The sequence below is a fragment of the Petaurus breviceps genome, unplaced genomic scaffold, assembly GCF_028583685.1.
Source record: "Petaurus breviceps papuanus isolate PSGF00001 unplaced genomic scaffold, PetGlider_PUasm1.0 138, whole genome shotgun sequence".
Taxonomy (NCBI): Eukaryota; Metazoa; Chordata; class Mammalia; order Diprotodontia; family Petauridae; genus Petaurus; species Petaurus breviceps.
Genome location: NW_027185694.1, coordinates 23,080,388 through 23,101,229, shown reverse-complemented (window position 1 = coordinate 23,101,229; position 20,842 = coordinate 23,080,388). Strand labels below are relative to the sequence as shown.

General features: G+C 39.6%; 1 protein-coding gene across 1 annotated transcript in view; it reads right to left on the bottom strand.

Annotated features, from left to right (window-relative positions):
- The window catches only part of RAB40C (RAB40C, member RAS oncogene family), an 82,747-nt gene extending 68,906 nt beyond the window's left edge, over positions 1–13,841 (bottom strand). Inside the window, exons 1-2 of the mRNA XM_069108013.1 lie at positions 13,502–13,841; positions 12,336–12,705 (exon numbers count right to left, since the gene is read on the bottom strand). Coding sequence (XP_068964114.1) covers positions 12,336–12,489 — 154 coding nt within the window. The 5' untranslated portion in view covers positions 12,490–12,705; positions 13,502–13,841. The remainder of the gene's footprint in view (positions 1–12,335; positions 12,706–13,501) is intronic.
- Positions 13,842–20,842: the final 7,001 nt, after the last annotated feature.

Sequence of the window (20,842 nt, the reverse complement as noted above, 5' to 3'; positions counted from 1 at the left end):
CAGGCACTGTGCTTCTGGGACACAATTTTTCCTTTCCTTTCCTCCAACCTCACTATAGGTTTTAGAAGCAATCTTGGAGGCAAAGTGTTCTTCTTTATCCAGTAAGATTCCTATGTTTTAACCCAACCCAGAATCTGAATGCTAGAAAGCCATCTATTACTCTGGTCAAGAAGAAAGAAAGGCATACTCTTTTTCAATCATCATCACCATCAATAAATAACATAGCACTTACACCATGTGCTAGGAACTGTGCTAAGCACTTTGCAATTATCTCATTCGATCCTTACAACACTCCTATGAGGTAGATGTTATCCTCATTTTACAGAAGAGGAAACTGAGGCAAACAGAGGTTATTTGTGTCTGAGATCGCATTTGAACTAGTCTTCCTGATTCCAAGCCCACTACTCTCTATTCCCTGTAGCACCTAGCTGCCTCCTAAGTCATAAGTCACTACTCTTTATTTAGAAGAACAATCACAAGAGAAATACATGAATTAAAAAGATCAAAACATGGCAGATTACCACAGAAAACTAAAAATAAAGCCATTTATCCAGACTACTGCTTTCTGGGGCAGGTAGGTGGTACAGTGAACAGAGCACCAGCCCTAGAGTCAGGAGGACCTGAGTTCAAATGCGACCTCAGACACTTAACACTTACTAGCTGTGCGACCTTGGGCAAATTCACTTAACCCCAACTGCCCTGCCTTCCCTGAACCAAAAAACAAACAAACAAACAAAAAAAGACTACTGATTTCTCAAACATAGAAAACTGAGTCAAATTTATAAAAGAGCCATTCCCCAATTGATAAATGATCAAAATATATGAACAGTTTTCAGATGAAGTCATCAAAGCTATCTATAGCCATATGAAAAAATGCTTTAACTCAGTATTGATCAGAGAAATGCAAATGAAAATAACTCTGAGATAAGGAAGAAATTAAAGCTATCTATAATCATATGAAAAAATGCTCCAAATCACTATTGATTAGAGAAATGCAAATCAAAACAACTCTTAGGTACCACATCTCACCAGTCAGATTGGCTAACATGACAAAACAGGAAAATGATAAATGCTGGAGAAGATGTGGGAAAATTGGAACACTAATGCATTGTTGGTGGAGTTGTGAACTGATCCGACCACTTTGGAGAGCAATTTGGAACTATGCCCAAAGGGCTATAAAAATGTGCATATCCTTTGACTGACCAACACCACTTCTAGGGCTGCATCCCAAAGAGATCACAGAAGTGGAAGGAGGACTATGTACAAAAATATTTATAGCAGCTTGGGGTGGCTAGGTGGTGCAGTGAATAGAGCACTGGCCCTGGAGTCAAGAAGACCCAAGTTCAAATCCGGCCTCAGACACTTAACTAGCTGTGTGACCTTGGGCAAGTCACTTAACCCCAATTGCCTTCCAAAAAGCAAAATATATATTTATAGCAGCTATTTTTGTGGTGGCAAAGAATTAGAAATCAAGGGGATGCTCTTGGGGAATGGCTAAACAAGTTGTGGTATATGAATGCAATGGACTACTGTGCTATAAGAAATGAGGAACAGATGGACTTCATAAAAACCTGGAGAGACTTATATAAACTGATGCTGAGTGAGGAGAGCAGAACCAGGAGAACTTTGTACACAATTATGGACACATCGTATGTGTGATGACCAACTTTGACAGACCAGACTCCTCTCAGCAATGCAAGGTTATAAGACAACTCCAAAAGACTCACGATAGAAAGGGCTATCCACATCCAGAGAAAGAACAACATAGTCTGAATGCAGATCGAAGCAAACTACTTGCTCTCTCTCTCTTGTGTTTTTTTTGTTTCATTCCTTCTTTCTCAATTACTCCATTGGTTATAATTCTCCTATAACCTATATCTGATTACTTACCACCTATGAATGCATTTTGGGTTTTATCAATGGCCTTTTCTGTACCTATTGCTTTGAACAGCTTTGTTTATGTTTTATTATATTGATGGTTTTTCTGATACTGAATAAAACTTACATAAGCCTTCTTGGTCACAATAAAAAATTTTTCTGGGCATAACTACATGCTGTGAGTTAATGTTGCATTTATTATCTTTCCATTCACTAAAACGAGGCAGTATGGCATACTGAAGAAAGAACTAAAATTAGCCCTGGAATCATAAAAACACCTGGGTTCAAGTCTTGCCTGAAATACACACATACCATCTATGTGACCAAAGGCAAGTCAATTAACCTCTCAGTGCCTCCAAGGTAACTCTCTAAGACTTTAAATCACAAAGGAGTTGAAGATCTATACTCATGGGAGGAGTTTCCACACCAGAAGCCCCTCACACTAATGAATCATAGGCCCAGTCAAAAAACCATTCTTTTTTTTTCTTTTTAGTGATATCTTTGCTAAGGCTTTAAAATGAACATTATATTTTCCTCATAGAAAGTACAGGAGACTGTTCTGTACATCTCTATATTCAAAAACAATGTGATGACCCTAAAAATTACTTTTTCTTAGAAGTTTCTAAAGAATTCACCTGTAATTCTGAAACGGGCAGGTTTTTGTGTGAGGTAACTAATTGATAAGTTATCTTATTTCCTCTTCCAATATTAGTCTTTTAAACTATGAATTTTATTGTTCTTAGTTTACTTGAAATTTATTTTTTTTCAGATAGTAGATCATTATATGTAGTATTCCATGGTTAAGTCTGTCCCTTTTTCATTTGTAATTTTATTTGCCATCTCCTTCTTTAACTAAGCTTTCTATTAGTTTATCAATTTTATCAGTCATTAAAAAGTTCTTGCTTTTCATGAAATTAAATTCTTTCATTTTCTCTTCTATTTATTTCTATGTTTAACTTTATAATCTTTATTTTACTTTTCTATGGGTTGTTTCTTTAGTCCTTGGGTGTGGAATACTGCACATGACATAAGATTTTTGATATGCTGATTAGTTTTATGGAACTTTTTTTTCTTTCTTCCTAGTTTTCTTTATTCGTTATTTATAAAGAATGGCTTTCTGGGAGGAGAAAGAAGAGTAATAAAATGGGAAATGTAGGCAATGAAAAAACAAGAGATACAAATAAAGACCATTTTTAAAATTATGTCTTAAATATTTTATTGTCCCTAATTTTAAGTGAAGTAACATCCCCTTACGATAACTAAATAACTGTTTTGAAGAGAAAATCAGCTGAGAACAGAAGAAAGTAGTATAAGTGAATACAAAAGTGATAGTTTAAGCAGCAGAAGAAAGTTCAGAAAGAGACAATTCATATGCAATATTTTAATTCTTTTTTTGTGTATAAACAATTGTGTTTACTGATGGCTATATGAATTCTTAAAAAAATTTTTTTAAAATATTAGCAAATGAAACACTGAACTAATTAACAAAAAGGTCAAGTTTGGGAAGGGAGTAAAGAATGAAATGGAGTTTTTCCTACAGCTCATAAGAAGGCAAAATACTGATTTCAATTAATGCTCAAGAAAAATTGGAAGTAGTAATCACTGATGTGATGTTTTCAAAAACTTTGCAACAAAAATTAAAGCTCTCTCAACACATATATAATGAAGTTTTAAAAGTTATGGATAAAAATTGTAAAAAATAGATCAATAAATAGTTGTGCCAAAATATTTAGAGAATCATTTTTTTGTCACAGCAAACTAGAAACAAAGTGGGTATTCACCAATTATCGAGTGGTTTAAAAAAATTGTACATTAATGTAATGAATGGCTTCTCACAATGAGAAATGATGAATGGAATAAATTCAGAGAAACCTGAAAGCTGTGCATGAACTGATGCAGGGTGAGGTGAGCAGAACCAGTAGAACAATTTTTACAATGACTACAACACTGTAAAATAAAACTGTAGAAGACAAGAATTATTAACAATGAAAAGGACGTTCACAAGTCTGTAACACTGATTCAAGCTATCCATCTCTCAGCAGAGAAGTAATGAATTAGAGGTGAACCAGATAAGTTTCCAGAAATAGTCAATGAGCAGATTTGTTTTGTTTGACTATATTTATTGTAAGGAATGGGATTTTTTGGGACAGGATGGAGTAGTATGAGGGGGTTGGGAAGCTAGTGATAGTAAAAATAATTGCTACTGTTAAATCATTTTCAGTCATGTCCAACTCTTTGTTGATCCCATTTGGGGTTTTCTTGGCAAAGATACTGGAGTGATTTGCCATTTCCTCCCCCAGCTCATTTTTTTTTAAAAGCAATTGGGGTTAAGTAACTTGCTCAAGGTTACACGGCCAGGTGTTTCTGGGTGGGTGCTTAGTGTCTGAGCTCAGATTCGATCCCAGGTCATCCTGACTCTGGGGCCGGTGCTACCTGGGCCCCCCCCTCCCCCCCAGCTCATTTTACAGATGAGAAAATGAGACAAACATGGTTAAGTGACTTGCCTAGGGTCACACAGCTAGTGTCTGAGGCCCAGTCTGAACTTGGGTCTTCCTGACTCCAGGTCTGGTGCTCTATGTGGTACAAAATGGTAACAAATTTACAATTTTGTATTTGAATGATATGCAAGATAAGAAAATTTTATATGTACATGTGGTATTCTTATGAAAAATGAGGAAGCATGAGTTTTTTTGGAAACAAAGCTTGAAAATAATTGTTGTAAGCAACAAAGTGATGGGTTTCAAGGTCCATTCTGTAACTTTTTAAATAAGATAATTCCAGCCACTTATTATTTACAAAAAAATTATAAATCTGATTTTTCTTCTTACATTTTCTTCTTTTTTTTTGAGGGGGGAAGGCAAGGCAATTGGGATTGAGTGATTTGCCCAAGGTCACACAGCTAGTAAGTGTGTCAAGTGTCTGAGGCTGGACTTGAACTCAATCAGATCCTCCTGACTTCTGAGCCGGTGCTCTATTCACTGTGCCACCTAGCTAGCTGCTCCTGACCTTTTCTTCTTACTATTCTTAATGTTTCCTAGAATAAGTGATATTTATCTAAGCATTAAATTAATGAAGAAAGTTACATTTCCATTTTTAAAAATCCTTTATCTTTTAATTCTCTGAGTTATAATGCCCTTTTCATTATAAATAGCATTACCATTCCCTTTCTATTCTTCCACCCCTTTTTTGTTACTAGTTTTCATAGTTGGCTTTTTCAAATACACTAAGTTCCCTTGACTACAGATATAGGATCCTTTCCTTTGTACTTAACTGCCTCCCAAAGTGGTCTTTGTAAATCAAATTAATTTGTTTCTATTACAAGACTATATTTAAAAATCAAAGTATAGTTATTTAACATTAAGCTCAAAGAGTATTACTTTTGTTTAAAAATTTATCCAGTCAATCTGGAGTCCCTTCTCTACTGATTATACATAGAGATCTCTTCATTTATGGATGCTCTTTCTTTTCAAACAACATGGTCATGCCTTCAGATTATGAAATGTGGGGCTCAAAGCTTATATTTTGAAGACTTTTGCACATTTTTGTGCAATTTTGTTTTTCCTTCATTGTTTTTTAAAAGTCTTGATGATATTCTAATAAGTGTTTTTTAAATATTTAAATTATTATTTTTCTCTCAATAATTGGAGCTTTTTTCTCTTTGTAATTCTATAGTTTAACACTGCATCTCAATGAATCAGGATAAACATAGTCAATTCTGTTATAATACTTATTTTGAAAACATGAATTTGTTCCAATGAGATGTTTTTACATTAGGGAATGATTTGAGTATAACACAAATATTGTGTTTGCTTATATTCGAGTTTATCTGTGAAAAAACATGGAGAGGACACAGAAAAAACTGTACGACTTCACAATAATTTACAAGCTGTTACCCTTCCAACACCTACTTCCACAAGCAATCTTCAGGTCTTTTTCAAAGCAGAGTACCATTTATTATATATTTTGTGTTCAGCAGATGTGGTCTGAAGAGGATTAGTTTACTCCTCTACCCTCTTCCACCATGAAGTGGGCAGGAGAGCCTTTGAATTGGCTGGCAGCTATTCTACTTTACCAGTCTGAGTCCTAAGAGAATGTGGACTCAAAGCCTCTGCTTATCATGTGGACATCACCACTATTTATTGTAGTATTTATTAAATATTCTTAACCATTTGATATGTAAAACTGTGCCATTGTTTTTATTACGTTCCTATCTTTTTTGATGTCTTCGGTGTCACTGATGTTTGAGTGTTGTACCCTTAATTCCACTTCTCCTGTAAGTTCTATGATCTTCATTACACAATTCTGCATAACTTGGTGATTTCTCATCTGTTCCCTTACAGAACTGAATGCATATGCTCTCTACTTGTGTTTGCCTGATCTAGTCCTACTTTGCAAAATTTCTGCCAATCAGCTCCTTGGTGTTTAGCTTGCTTTTTTTTTATTATCATCTCAGATCATGATAAATTTGTTTAATCTTCATCTTCTAAATCTGTTATTTTATCCAGCATAATATGTGTAAAGTACTTTGCAAACCTTAAAGTGGTATATGTGAGCTGCTATCATCATATGTATTGGTTGCTTTTTAAATTCTATTGCATCTTATACTTATCCTTCAATTAAAAAGAAATCTGTTGATCTTTGCTTAACATTATTTGCTACTTTCACTGATGTTTTTAGATGATGAATCACTTTACAATTTCCCTGTTTTTTTCACAGTAGGCTTTTATCTGAATTAGTCTTATCCCCCGATTTCTTTAATGTTTTTCAAATTAAGTTTTATTAATAGTTTTATTGATATTAATAGCATTTATTAATAATCAATAATTATCTATAAAGATTTTTGTGTCATCTTAATTCTCAAGTATTCTTTTCCCCTCCCCAAGAGCCATCCCATATAATAGTATTTTTTAGAGGAAAAAAAATCAGCAAATTGACCAATACAGTGAAAAAAATCTGAAAACACATGCAATGTATAACAACTGTGGGCGTCTCAACTAGGTGTGTCCTTTCACATCTCTTTATTCGAACCCCGCTAGACCTCTATGATTTTGTTAAATCTACTTTTTTTTTTGGGGGGGGGTAGCTACTCTCTCCATTCACACTGCAGCTCACACGTTGTTTTCTTGGCTATTTACCTCTGCATCAGGTCATATAGATCTTTTTATGTTTCTCTTTGTATTCATTCCTTTGATGTCTTTAATAACTAATTTGATATATTACAGAAAAGGACTGGAAAGTTATTTGAGAGACTAACAGCCCATCCCCCTCAATTTTACTGTTAAAAAAACTGTGGCCCAAGGAAATTTTAGTAATTTGCCAAAGGCCACAGAAGTAGTGTCAGATGTAGGATTTGAATCTAGACCATCTGATTCTAGAGTCAAAGCTCTTCCCACAGGACTGTCCTAACTATCAATGTTTCAACTCGTCGTGGAAGAAGTAGAAGTGGAAGATTAAGTGTAAGTGGAACAACTACAAAAGAATGGACAAGATATTTCCAGGAATTTTGGTCAGGCTCTGTAGTAGGACTGGAGCCAGAGACTCCTTGAGACCCAGACTGGCAGGGTGGAGATACAGGCACTGAGGTGGATGTCTGGATGACCTCAGTTATTTTGAATTCATTTGAATCTCACCTCAGGTACTAACAGTTTGTGACCCTGGACAAGCCACTTACCTTCTTTTAGCATCAAGGCTAGAGATGGCAAGGTCACTGTAGCCTCTGGGACTTTGGAACAGCCTGGCTCCAAAGGCAGAAATTACAATAGGGAAGTTTTCTATTTTTTTTCTTTTCTTCTTCTTGCTTTTGCAGTGTGTGTGTAGTGGTACAGTACTGGAATGAATAGTAATTCTATTCTGTTGAGGGTATTTGGGCAGAACTGGGCCCCTTAGCTTCTTTCTACTATGTCATTTTATAGGAAGTTTCCATGAAAAACTTTATTCTCCAGCCTTACCTAGACACCAGACCCCTATTCACACTGTCATTGCTTCAAGTTCTAAAAAGGATAATCAAAGTGACTCATACGTTTGTGAAGCAGTAGAGATCAAAACATGCTTGCATGCCTACCTGTCTGAATGAACAAGCTAGACAAGGCTCAATTTATAAAGTTATCTGACTGCAATAAAAGAAAAAGGGTTGGTTTCAGAGAACAGCACTTAACAAAGTGTTTGCCACACCTTTCAGAGAAGTCAAGGACCTTCCTGGTTGCCTTTTGCTCCCTGGGTGGGAGGGCACAGTATATGTCTACACACTAAAAGAAGAAACCTAAAAACATATTCTGAGCTTTCTTGTCCTGCTCACTCTTAACTGTTCTGATAGCAGGATGGCAGCAGTGAGGCAATTATGGCAATACGGAAAAAAACAACAGGTGTTCAAGGGCATAGAATAAAGCTTTGAAGTTGGATATTCTTTGGCAGGAACTTCAGGTTCTTTTCTCCAGAATTTTCTACTACTTCATAATTTCTCCTAAGAAAATACAACACACTACAATACACTATAAAGATACTTAAAGAGTCCAAAAAGTGAGAGAAATTTAGTTCAGAAACCTATAACAATGAGTTGACATTTACATGGAATGTCCCAAAAGTCTTAGTGCACTGTTGAGCTTTAATAGTCTCATACTATTGTCGTGAAGCTTTAATAGCTTAATACAGCACTAAGGCTTTTAGGATCCCCAATATAACACTTGAAGGGTTAAAAATCATACAAATACATACATTATTTCATTTAAGCCTCAATGATTCTATTCAGCCTTGTGATTCTATCATATGCATTATTACATTTTACACATAATAAAACTTAAGCTTGGAGAGATTTAAATGACTTGCTGTGGGTCACATACTATTTGTGAGTATTAGACAATTTTACCACTACAACATATGAACTCTCTTCAATCAATGAGGGAAAAGAAATATGGCATAATACTAAACAAACTTTCACCCCCCTCAATTTCTGAGCCAATGGACAAAGAAGAGAAAGCAACATAAACAAGAACCTCTTAATAAGGTAACAAGGAAATAAGAAAGCATCCCAAGAATACTGTATTGATCCAAATATAAGCCATGCCTTAATACAGACTCTCCCCCTACACAGAATCTCTTTGAAAGGCTACACATACACAGAAAAATATCAATTATAAGTGGCTCTCAGGCTTTCTACAAACCTAATTTGAAGAAAAGGTGTGGCCTATATTCACACCAGTATGGTACAACTCCCTCAAAGTCAGCCAGTCATTTTGGGTGGAACCCTGAGAATTAGACTGTTCCCAAGCTTCCAGACAGACAGCCAAAAGATAACAAAATGCAAAACAGATATCCATATAAATATTGGAATACAGCTAACCTAGTCATCTATTTTTTCAAAGAACTGTTTAATCAGTGGCAACAGTGGTACCATATTATATCTTTTAATTCAGCTCAGTGAAGCCCACAGTATAAGGGAAGATCTGTCTCCATTACCTTTTATATCTGTCCTTTCTACTATGTGCCAACAAGGAGACCAACATTAGAGAATGGCATATGCTACCTGTCCACAAAACATTCATCAATTCATTGCAACACTGTAGGATCTTTTTACCTTTTCCAATACAGGCAACTTTCCTGTTGGCAAATACTGAAAACATTGACTCTTTTTTTGTTCCTTACTATTACTTTGAGTAGATCTGAAAATTTTACACAAGATCCTTTCCACATTTCAGTTTAGAGTCTCATAGGAAGTGTGGCAATTAGACTTACAACGTAAACAAAAAAGACAAATAAGGAAGGCTGAATGATTCAAGGGGCTGAAAAAAAATTATTAGCTAGAGATCGTAAATTCTGTCATATCTAGTTAGCTCTATGGCTACAGCATTGTGCCAGTGAAGTTAGGATTGAGGGTCTTATTCCTAAAAGAATAAATTAAATAGAAAGACAATATGTTGCAGGGAACATAGATGCTCAGGTTGGAATGTATGAGCTCTTAGGTTTCTAATACTTCTAAGATTCTATTACCTCTATTCCATGGCCAGAAAGAACCCATAACCTTGGACACCTGTCTAATAAATGAAAAAAATCATTCACTTCATAGGCCACTACTGGAAAAAACACTCATAGCATAAATCCTACTGTCTGAATCAGTAGCATCATCTTTGAACATGAAGAGTATATCATAAATTGACATTTTAATTAATCAGCAGTTAATATCATGGACTAAGGATCCCAACTGGGATTCTCCTAGGCCTCCTGAGGAACTTCTCAGTAGTCCTAACACTTCTTCCTCTCACCTAAAAACCAAAAAAATTTAGGCTGATTAAATCAGAAAAAAATTATTTCCCTTCTTATTCTCCAAAGTATTTCCTCCAGGTTAGGCTTAAGAATACATTTTCTGGAGACTCTTAAGAGGAAATCTGTTGCTTCAGTCCCCACTGAATCTATTGCAGGAAGAGGGATATTTAGCTCCAGTACAATCAATCCCCAAACCCTGATGACTATTAAAATTTTAGAAATGAAGAAGCAACAATATAATTTGTTATTCGAAGGCCAACAAATTAGCAAATAGTCAATGCTATTAGTGCTCATAAAAGACTGACAAAAAAAAACAAACAAACAAACCACAAACCCATAAGAAAAAAGGTAGACTGGAAAAAGCAAAAAATTTTTCAATAAAACAGTATTTTTAGAAAAAACACGAAAAAAAAAAACCTGTGTTTGGAAAGATTCAATACTGACTTATAAGCTAAATCAACATTATTGCAGAGTCATTGGGATAATGTATCCATTCCAGGTGTTACTGGTTATTCTGGATTTCAATAAGGATATTAACTGGGTTTCACTCAGTTATTTTTAAATATTTAAATTGAGGAGGACAAGCAGTGATTTAATTACTTAATTTATTTGTTCATAAAATTTAGGGCTGCAAGGGACTTAGAGCACCTAGTCAGAACCCCTCATTTTATAGAGAAACTGTAGCCACTTGACTTTAAGTAACCTGCCCAAATTTAATAAAGTCGAGATTCTAACCCATGTCCTCTGATTTCAAGTTCTTATGTCTTTCCACCGGACCACATTTCATTTCAAACATTTCCTAACCCTGAAATCTTGTTTCAAAAAAAAAAGAGAGAGCTAAAAATACCAAGATAGGAAGCATTTTTATTCAAGGCACAGCAGGCTGATTTCCTGAACACTAAGTATTTTCACACCTGATGGGAACAATCTGACTGTATCCATCTGTCATGTGTATCAAAAACACACCCAACAACAACAATATGCTGACAACTAGATCTACACCCTGACAAAATCATGTCATATAACCCTAACTAATGGATGACAATAGGACTATCATAGAACCTGGGCCACAATCAAATGACTGACACAAGATGAAATGCCACTTGACACACTCATACTCCTTCACATCCTTCTAACCATTCTCCTTTTTTCCTTAAGTCCCTTGAGTCCATCTTTATAGAATCTAGAAGACCACTGGGCAGTTAGCTCAGTAGAGGTGTTTAACAGGGGACTTTAAATTACACTTTCTGCTACCCGAAAGAATACCTAAAGCAAAATGTAGACCTCATAACTGTCATTTTCAAGGATGTAGCTTGTTCTAGGTTCAACCTCCCTGCAAGGTGTGGGACCTTAGTTTAAAATGACAAAAAATGGAAACAGATTGCAAATTGATCCCACATTTTTTCCAAATGTAGCATTACATTTTAACTACAGTGAAGGATGAAGGAAAAAGGCAATACCAATTGTCAGCTCTTAATTATAGTCTTCAAAACTATAGTAAGTGGTGTGTCACAGTTTCCATTATAAAGCTTGATTTCACAGGAGGTAGATGGATTAAGTTTGTATTAATGTACAAAAGAAAAGCCATAATAGCTTTAGACAGGACCTACTTTTAGAGAACTGATTATACAAGGTGTCCCAAAGTCTTTTGGAACACCCTATACATTAGTGGGTACACAGCAGGAACCAAATGGTTTTATTTATTCCCTGTTTACACCCCTTTCCCATAGAAATATGCAAAATCTGCAATAGACAGCATTAAATTTAAAAGTCATTTTCCCAAACTGAAAGTCTATTGTGGGATACAGATACATAGTGTCTGTGATGAAAGCAAGGTTGTAATTAAATTGAATATACATTAAACACTTACTGCTTACCAGGCCTGATATTTAAGGACTGAGTCAAGATACAGAGTTTGGATTACAATTTGCTTTTGAGCTGATCCTTAGGAAACGAAGGGTTTAAAAAAAAAAAACAGCTCAGGAAGAAGAGCTAATTCTAGTCCCTGATAGCTGCAGCAGCTTCCTGGATGGCTACAAAACAAAAATCTAAGCCAAGACCGAGTAGTTTAAACATATATAAACAGCAAAGATCTGGAGTTGTAACCTGAGCACAAACTAAATTTATCTTACTGTTTTTATACTCCCTAATTACTACTGCAGTGCAGTTTGACTAATCCTCCCTCTTCCCCAAGTCCTTACCATTGCTGTAGGCGTAGGGGGATTCAGATGCTCCATCTTGAAGGCTCTCCAGGATTTCTCCCTTTCCAACATCACTGTCTCCTACCAGCAGGAATTTGAGCAGATAATCATAGCTCTTCACAGGGCTGCCCTGGGTCCCCATTCTCCCTCTCATTAGCAAAGAGGCAGGATCTGCATACTAAACATGCAGCCACATAGACACAAGACCACAGGTTCCAGCTTTCAACCTCTAAGAGACGATCCCCTGAGGGGGTTGTTGTTGTTGAAGAGGGAGGGTGAAAGTACAGGAAAAGATTCACCCTCTCAAAAGGAACTCTGTGTCCTGTTCACCTTCCATCATTGATCTTCCTGGTAAAAACCCTCCTCCATCCTGAAATAAAAGAAGATGCCAAGTTATTAATATCCTTTATGGAGCACCACAAATATGTTTTGCCAAACTACCAAACCCAACATATGAACTGAGAGTCCTGTGTAAGATGCTGTTCTCTTGGCTAAGCAGGGTGAAGTTGAGGGAGGTAAAGGTGACCACAAGAAGGGCAAGAAAAGCAGTCAAATTTATTAGGCTGTATTTCAGGTTTTCACTTTCACTGCTCTCTCTCCTTCTTAAAAAGAGGTTGTCCCTGAAATGATTCAGAGAGGACAGCGTGTGTGTCTGTATAAATATAAATACCTCTATACGGAACAAAAACAATCTTGAGCATCTGCGAAGACACAATCCAAACCATTACTAGGCAGGTCCTATCCACCCTCTTTACGCTCTTCCCCCAGGTTCAGATCTTTTCTCTTGCTCTTTGGGGGGCGGGGAAAGGAAGGGGGTCCTCAAATCAAAGACCCGGGATCTGCTAAGATATGGCCTCCCGGATCGATAAAGTAAATAATTTAAATTCATGCCCATCTTCCCGCAGCTGTGCCCCCACCCCCCAGCTCATTGTTCATCCCCACCCCACCTCTGCGCTTCCCTTCCACCAGCCGCGAGTGAGGGGTCCGCGGGTCTCTTCCCCCAGAGCCCCGTGCCCCTCGAGCCCGAGGTTCCGGGGGTGTGGAAGGAACCCGTGAGATGAGGGGGGGGGGGGAAGAGATCCTGGGGGAGGGGCGCTCCCCAGTTCTTTTCCCCGAGGCGGACCGGCGGCTATGCGGGCTGGAAGGCTGCCTCGGCCGACACGCACCTGCTCCTCCTCGAGAGAACCCCGAGGCGCGGCCCGGCCCGACCTGGCCTGGCCCACGGCCGACGTCGCCACCTCCTCTCAGGCCCGCGCCGGCTTCCTTCCCTCACCGGGCGGCCGCCGCCCCGACGCGAGCCCGGGGCCGAACGCGGGCTGACTGGGTGGGGGCCGCCCCCTCACGGCGGGAAGGGCGGGGAGGCAGGGGGGTCCCGCCGAGAGGGGGCCAGGGAGGACTGAGCACCCGAGGAAGGCTAGGCGGAGTGTCTCCAGGTCGGCTCAGGAACCGGTTCAAACGCGGCGGAGAGCCTGCTGCAGGGCCGCCACAGCTTCCAGCACCCACTGCCACAGAGACCCACCGCCCCGCCCCCCTCCTCGGCTAGCTCTCGCCCACAGGCTCCAGGCTCCGCCTTCTAGGAACCCCAATTAGTCTCTCGCCACCCACCCTCCACGAGCCATTGGCCCGCTGAGCCCTCCATCACAACCCGTCCGAGCCCGCCCACACTCTTACTTAGTACGCTCCTCCCTCTCTTCACCCACTCCGGCTAGGCGACCAACCAGAAACTTGCGGCTTTAGGACTTTTTTTTTTTTTTTTTTTTTGCACAAGCTTCCCACTGCGACCGCCGGGAGAGGGATGGCCCTCGACGTAGGAAGACGCCCTCCCCTTCGGGAAAACTACAGAAACCATCAGACCGCCAAAAGCCTTCTCTCGTGAGGCACCAGGGAAGAGCGAGGCACATTGCTCACTGGGAATTGTAGTCATTTGCAGTCATCCTATCAGAAGCCGAGTGCGTGGCCTGACCAATAGACGCTCAGAGAAGTTGCGGGCGGCGGGACTTCCGGTATCTGCTTGTGAGCGATGGGAAAAGGTAAATAGAATCTGAGGAGATAGAAAGAGGCGTCTTGGGAACCAAGAGGTTAAGGGTCCATTCCTTGATCTTGGGGAGTTACTGGTGCAAAGAAGGAGACTCAGTCCCTGTCCTGGGAGAGACCTCACTCTGCTGGAGAAGGGCACCGCCTCTGCCCCAGGGTAACTCTCAGTATGAGGCGGGAGACTCGGGGAGCCTTCGTTCTGAGAACCTCAGGTTTGAAGGAGGAAGATGAAATAGGATGGAATAAATAACCTATGACTATTCAGCATATATGAAGCGTGTACTATATGCCACGCACTGTGCTAAGTGTTTGAGGATACAAAGAAAGAAGACAGGTTTTGCTGTCGAGGAACTCATAGTCTTATTGGGAGAGACAACATGCAATCACCTATGTACCAATAAGAAGTAAACAGGGTAAACTGGAGATAATCCACAGAGGGAAAGCACTAGCATTAAAGTGGAACGTCAACAGAAGTAACCAAATTTTAAACCATATTGAGCCATCTCTAACTGTGATTCAGTAAGGGGGAAAACCCAAGGAAGATGGGGGGAGGGGGGGCCAATGTGGGGAAAGGGGAACCGAGGTTGCAGGAGTAACAGGCTCCGGACCAGATCTGATTGGTTCAGGAACGAAATCTCGAAATGAGGCTTTTCAGGAGGTGGGGATAAGGGAAGAATAGAGTTCCAGATGGTGGGAATGGCAGAAGCAGGGATTTAAGACCTGGCCAGTGTGATGTGCTTCATATTAGAACTTTCCAGTAGGCAGGAACCTTGGAGCCAAATCAAGTCAACAAGAAATTAAGCACCTGCTGCGTGTCAGGCACTGTGTTGAGCTATGGAAATGCAAAGAAAGGCAACAAACAAAAAGCATTAGTACCTTAGACATCATCTAGGCCAGTCCCTTTATTTCGTACACTAAGAAAATGAGGTCTAGGGGCGGCTAGGTGGCTCAGTGAATAGAGCACTGGCCCTGGAGTCAGGAGGACCTGAGTTCAAATTCGGCCACAGACACTTAACACAAACTAATGTGACCTTGGGCAAGTCACTTAACCCCAATTGCCCTCCAAAAAGGAAAGAAAGAAAATGAGGTCTAGAAAAAGGAAATGATTTGCCAGAGGTCATACCTTGCTTTAGTGGCAGAAGTAGAACTGGTGTTTCCTGACATCTTTTCTTTTCAATTGCTAGTCATAGCTCTGGGTAGCTGACCTTGATGCTGTGTTCTTCCTCATTGAAGGCATTTGACAACATGACTGAAAACATGCTAAAAAAACATGGGAGGAAGCACACAGCCTTGTTTTACTCCATTGTTGACTGGAAAGCAGGAGAGCACTGTTGATTATCCACAACCCAGGCAAATTTTGACAGAGCCATTGTGCTGACCTCGTTGTTGTATGCCTGTGAAATCTGGACTGCATACCAGCACTGTGCCAGGGAACTGAATCACTTACAATTGAATTATCTTAGGAAGATTTGAAAGATCACCTGGCAGGATAAGATACCAGACATTGAGGTCCTTTTTCAAACTAAACTGCCAAACATTCAAATGCTACTTCAGAGAGGGAAACTCTGATGGTCTGGCCATTCCAATGCAAGACATATACCTGCCAAAAAGACTTTTATGGAGAACTCACAGAGCAAGTGTTCACCTGATGATCAGAAGAAACTATACAAGGACACTCTCAAAGTCTCTCTTAAGAACTTTGGAATTTATTGTGTAATGTGAGAGATGCTAGCATAGGACAAATCAGCATGGTGTGCCCTTATCAGAGAAGGTGCAATGCGCCATGAGCAAAGCAGAATTGATGCAACTAAAAAGAAATGAGAAATGAGCAAATTTACCACTCCAAATGTTCACATGGACTGTTTGTGCCCAACCTGTGGTAGAACATTCTAAGTTTGGTCTGATCAGCCACAGTCAGACACACTGTAACTTGACTCTAGCATAGTGATGTCATTTTCGTTCTCTTTGAGAAGGACACCAACCAACAACCACCACAGCTCTGGAGCTATAGTAAAGATAATGAGAAGTGGAATTAAGTCAACAAGCATTTATTAAACCTGTCAGTTATACTAAGTGTTAGAGGGTACAAAGAAAGGCAAAAAATTCCCTTCCCTTTGGGAGGTATGAAAAATGGTTATTAATAACCAATATCTTAGAGATTCAGAGCTTCTCCCCCCATGCTCCCCACTTTCTTCTTCCAAAGTCCTTACTTTAGGTTCCATTTTCTTCGGTAGGATATTGCTGATAATGAAAAGCATTGACAACCCTCACCCAAACTAGCAAGTAATTTTTTTTTGCTTTTTGGAGGGCAATTGGGGTTAAGTGACTTGCCCAAGGTCACATGGCTAGTTTTTGTGTTAACTGTCTGAGGCCGGATTTGAACTCAGGTCTTCCTGACTCCAGGGCCAGTCCTCTACTCACTTCATCACCTAGCTGCCCCAAATAGCAAGTAATTTAATCTATAGTAAAGAAGCCCATTTTGTTCTATTCTAGCTTGGGTGGAGACAGATTCTTTTGTCTAGATAGTCCAAGACTGAATCTGGTCTTGTATACAGATATATTTTTTTTCCTCTCCAAGGGTGAAATATTGATGGAGTGACATCAGCCCCAGTTGGAAGGATATATAAACTGTGTAGCCTGACTCCAAAGTGAGCTCATTTCCAAACTGCTGTCATACATGGGTGAATGCATGCTGCTGGCTTTGACAACCTAATTCTGTTTGTCTTTCTTATACTGAACTCTGAAAGCTGACAGAGGTTACATTCTAGTGGGAAAAACAACATGCAAGCAAGTATGTACAGGATGTTCACAGGGTATATTGGAGGTAATCTCAGAGGGAAGGCACTGGCATTAAGAGGGATCAGGAAAAACTTCCTGTGTGCAGAAGGTGAGAAGAAGGAAACCTAGAGGCATAGGGAGGGAGAGAATTCCTGGCAGGTAAAACTGCCAAAGAAAATATGCAAATTAGGAAATGGAGGTTCTATCAGCCCAAGGAGACCAGGTTTGGAAGGGAGTAAAGTAAGATGACTGGAAATGCAGGAAGGTGCCTGGTTGTTAAGGACTTAAAACACCAAACAGTTAATTTCATATTTGTTCCAGGAAATAATAAGAAGCCAGTGGAGTTTGAGGGGAGGGGAAGGAGCAGAGGGTGTTGACACAGAGAGATCTGCCCTTTAAGGAAGATCATTTTGGCTGCTGAGTGGACTTGAGGATGGACTGGAATGGAGAAAGATGAGGCAGTGAGACCAAACAGAAGTGTATTTCAATAGGCCAGGCATAGCATGAGAAGGAGGATGGGGTATGTAGTGAGACTTAACTGCTGTGAAAGTGTGACCAATATGACCAATACCATTGCATTATCTAGACTTTACCCTTGGGCTTTAAAAGCAATAAGGCTTATAATAAATTAGTGAGATGAATCCATGGTCTGGACTTCTAAACATTACAAATAGCTCAGATTTATTTAACCCTTTGTGGTTTACAAAGTATATTCTTTACAACAATCCTTGAGGTAGGTGGTTAGTACAAATGTGATTTGCCCAAAGTCACAAAGCTAATAAGTTGCAGAGCTGTTTCTTTAAGTAGAAGTGTTTCAATAACAAAAAATATATGTAAAAGAAAACTTTAAAAGGGTTTTAGCTTTCCCCAGTGAGCTGCCTTTACCAAAAGGTGCTAATGCAGGAATAACACTGATTAAGAGTAATACCAGTTTACACTTCCATAGCACCAACCTTCAGAGTGTTCAAAGCTCTTAACCTTGTTATTTTTCACAACTTTTGTGAGGTAGGCTGGAGGCAACTAATCTCAGTATTATAGATGAGTTAACTAAGGACCAGGCATTTGCCTTAGGTCAAACCTTGAGTCAGTGGCACAGCCCAGGCTTGATCCTGGTAGTCAGACTAGTAATTTTATAGGTCTCATTAAGAGCCTCCTTCAGGCAAAGTGCAGGGTGCTAAGTGGTGGGGAAGCATAGTTGAATACATAGTGAGAGGGGGAGGAGAATGCAAAGATTTGAAAATGATCTCCTTCAACATAAACCACAAAAAACTAAGTAATAAACTAAGCACTGAGTCTTGACCAAAGATGAAACATTTACAAGACAAAGTGTATTACTTGGGCAATAGGCGAATTGAAATAAATTTAGATAGGATGCCTGAGTTGGGAGCACTTGTCACTTCACTAGATTGGTTCAGGAAGGCTTCCTAGAAGACCTTCCTCTCCTTGCAGGCCCACCCCCTCAAAAATGGGATCTTTCCATCAAACTCCTCAGCATTCTGCTTGAATCTGTCCTCTGCCTTAATGTCATTGTTATTTTGGATACTTGCCCTTCTGTTCCTCTCCCCCATCCCATCTGCCCCCATGAAATTAAAACTTTCTGACAACAGGATAGGGACTGTTTTGGTTTTTGTTTTGTTATTGCCAGAGCACAGGACAGTTTCATGCATTTAGTAGATACTTTAAAATGTTGAACTGAATTGAGGTGGGCTTTCATCCCATCTTATGGGATGGGGCAAGGGTGGAGAACTTTCGGCTTCCAGGCCATGTGTGGCCCTTTAGATCCTCAAGTGTGGCTCTTTGACCGAATCCAAACTTCATAGAAGAAATGCCCTTAATAAAAGGATTTATTCTGTAAAACTTGGACTCAGTCAAAAGACCACACCCCAGGACCTAGAAGGCCACAGATTTCCCATCCCAATGGGGAGTCGAAGTATGAACCATTGACTCTTTGTCTGCCTTTCTGAAGAGATTTTTCTTCAAAGGCTTCTATACACTCTTATTTTCACCTCTCCATGCTACAGCACTGGACTAAGTCAAGAAGGCCTTGGTTTAAGTTCCCTTTCCAACACTTACTAGCTATGTGACCATGGACAAATCGCTTAATCTTCCAGAGCCTGTTTCCTCTTCTGTAAAATGGGGATGATAATACCTGACTCACCAGATTGTTTTGAGTATCAATCAACAAGTATGCATATAGTGGTGGCTAGGTGATGCAGTGAATAGAGCTCCAGCCCTGGAGTCAGGAGGACTTGGGTTCAGATCTGGCCTCAGACACTTAACACAAAAACTAGCTGTGTGAACTTGGGCTAAGTCACTTAACCCCAACTGCCCTCCCCCCCCAAAAAGCAAAACAAAACCAAGTATGCATATATATGTAGGTGTATATGTATGTATAGACATGTACATGTACATATACACATACTATATGTATGTGTGTGTGGAGAGAGAGAGAGAGTATCGTATTAGAATATAGTTTCTTGAAGGGAGGGACTGTTTCATTTTTGTCATTGTATCCCTAGCAAATAATGCATAAATGTATATGTGTATACACACACGAGGTTTAAAATGAGGGATAAATAAATCCTCTATTAGTCAATAAATGCAACTAAATAAAAGCAAAAGCATTTACTTATATGGCACAGTAAAAACAGTACCTAAAAAAAGTTGTTCCCCCTACACACATACACACACACACACACACAAACCTGGGGTACATTTTCCCATAAATATATGCAATGTTCATGAAAAGGATGGGCATAAACTTAGAGTAGAAAGATTACATATGTTTAGGGAACTCATGTACCCTAAGGCATCCCATGCCTCCAGTACTGCAGGGACAAGATGTCTGTTCTCCCCCACCCCAAGTCACAGCATCTCTGCTGGAAAGGTGGCTTGACTGGGCTCTCTAGGTCTGATTTTTCTGAAATTTGATTTTTGACCAACAAGGCTACTTGTCTCTTGAATCCATAGTGAACTCTGTTCTTTGCTGCCAGAGGTCCCTCTCCTTGAAGCTGCTTCCTTCCTCGAAAGCTGCCTATCTACCTATGTCTATGTCTCTGTCTGTGAGGAGATTATACGTCTCTGTTCTCTGCCTCAAACTCTCAGTTTGCTTCCTGCGGGATACTGGGCTCTACTATAAAATGCGATGGACCATATGGAAGAAGAGGGAGAAGAAAATGGATAAGATTTCCCTTCTCACCCCACAAAGTAATTGCCTTAGACATAGACTTCTTTGATGGCTGACTCCCACTCAGACTGATTACAGAGCCAGTCTTCAGCCAGAAAGTAGATTCATATTTATACCTCATTTTCTGCCCCTTACTTTCTACAATTGTAAACTGGGCTGGTAGGGGGGAGACCAACTCTCCCCTCCTCCCAAGTAGAAAGTAATTTGATGAGTAGTAGTAGTGTTGTGATACTGTACCTGAGGGAGAAATTATCAAATGTGATAATGTATATAAAGCCCTTTGCTGACCTTAAAGCACTATATAAATAGGAGTCATTATTGTTAACATTAATTAATTTACTGCTATAGTCAGAGGGACTGAGCTAGGTGCTCGGAAGATAAACAAGACTTGAGTACTAAGTACTAAGTTCTCCCTAAGAGTTTACAGTCTTCCGGAACTAAACAAATGGTTTGGCAGTACCAGGGACTGAGTGTATGCTCTGAAAATCTGCCTAATTATTCTCCCTAC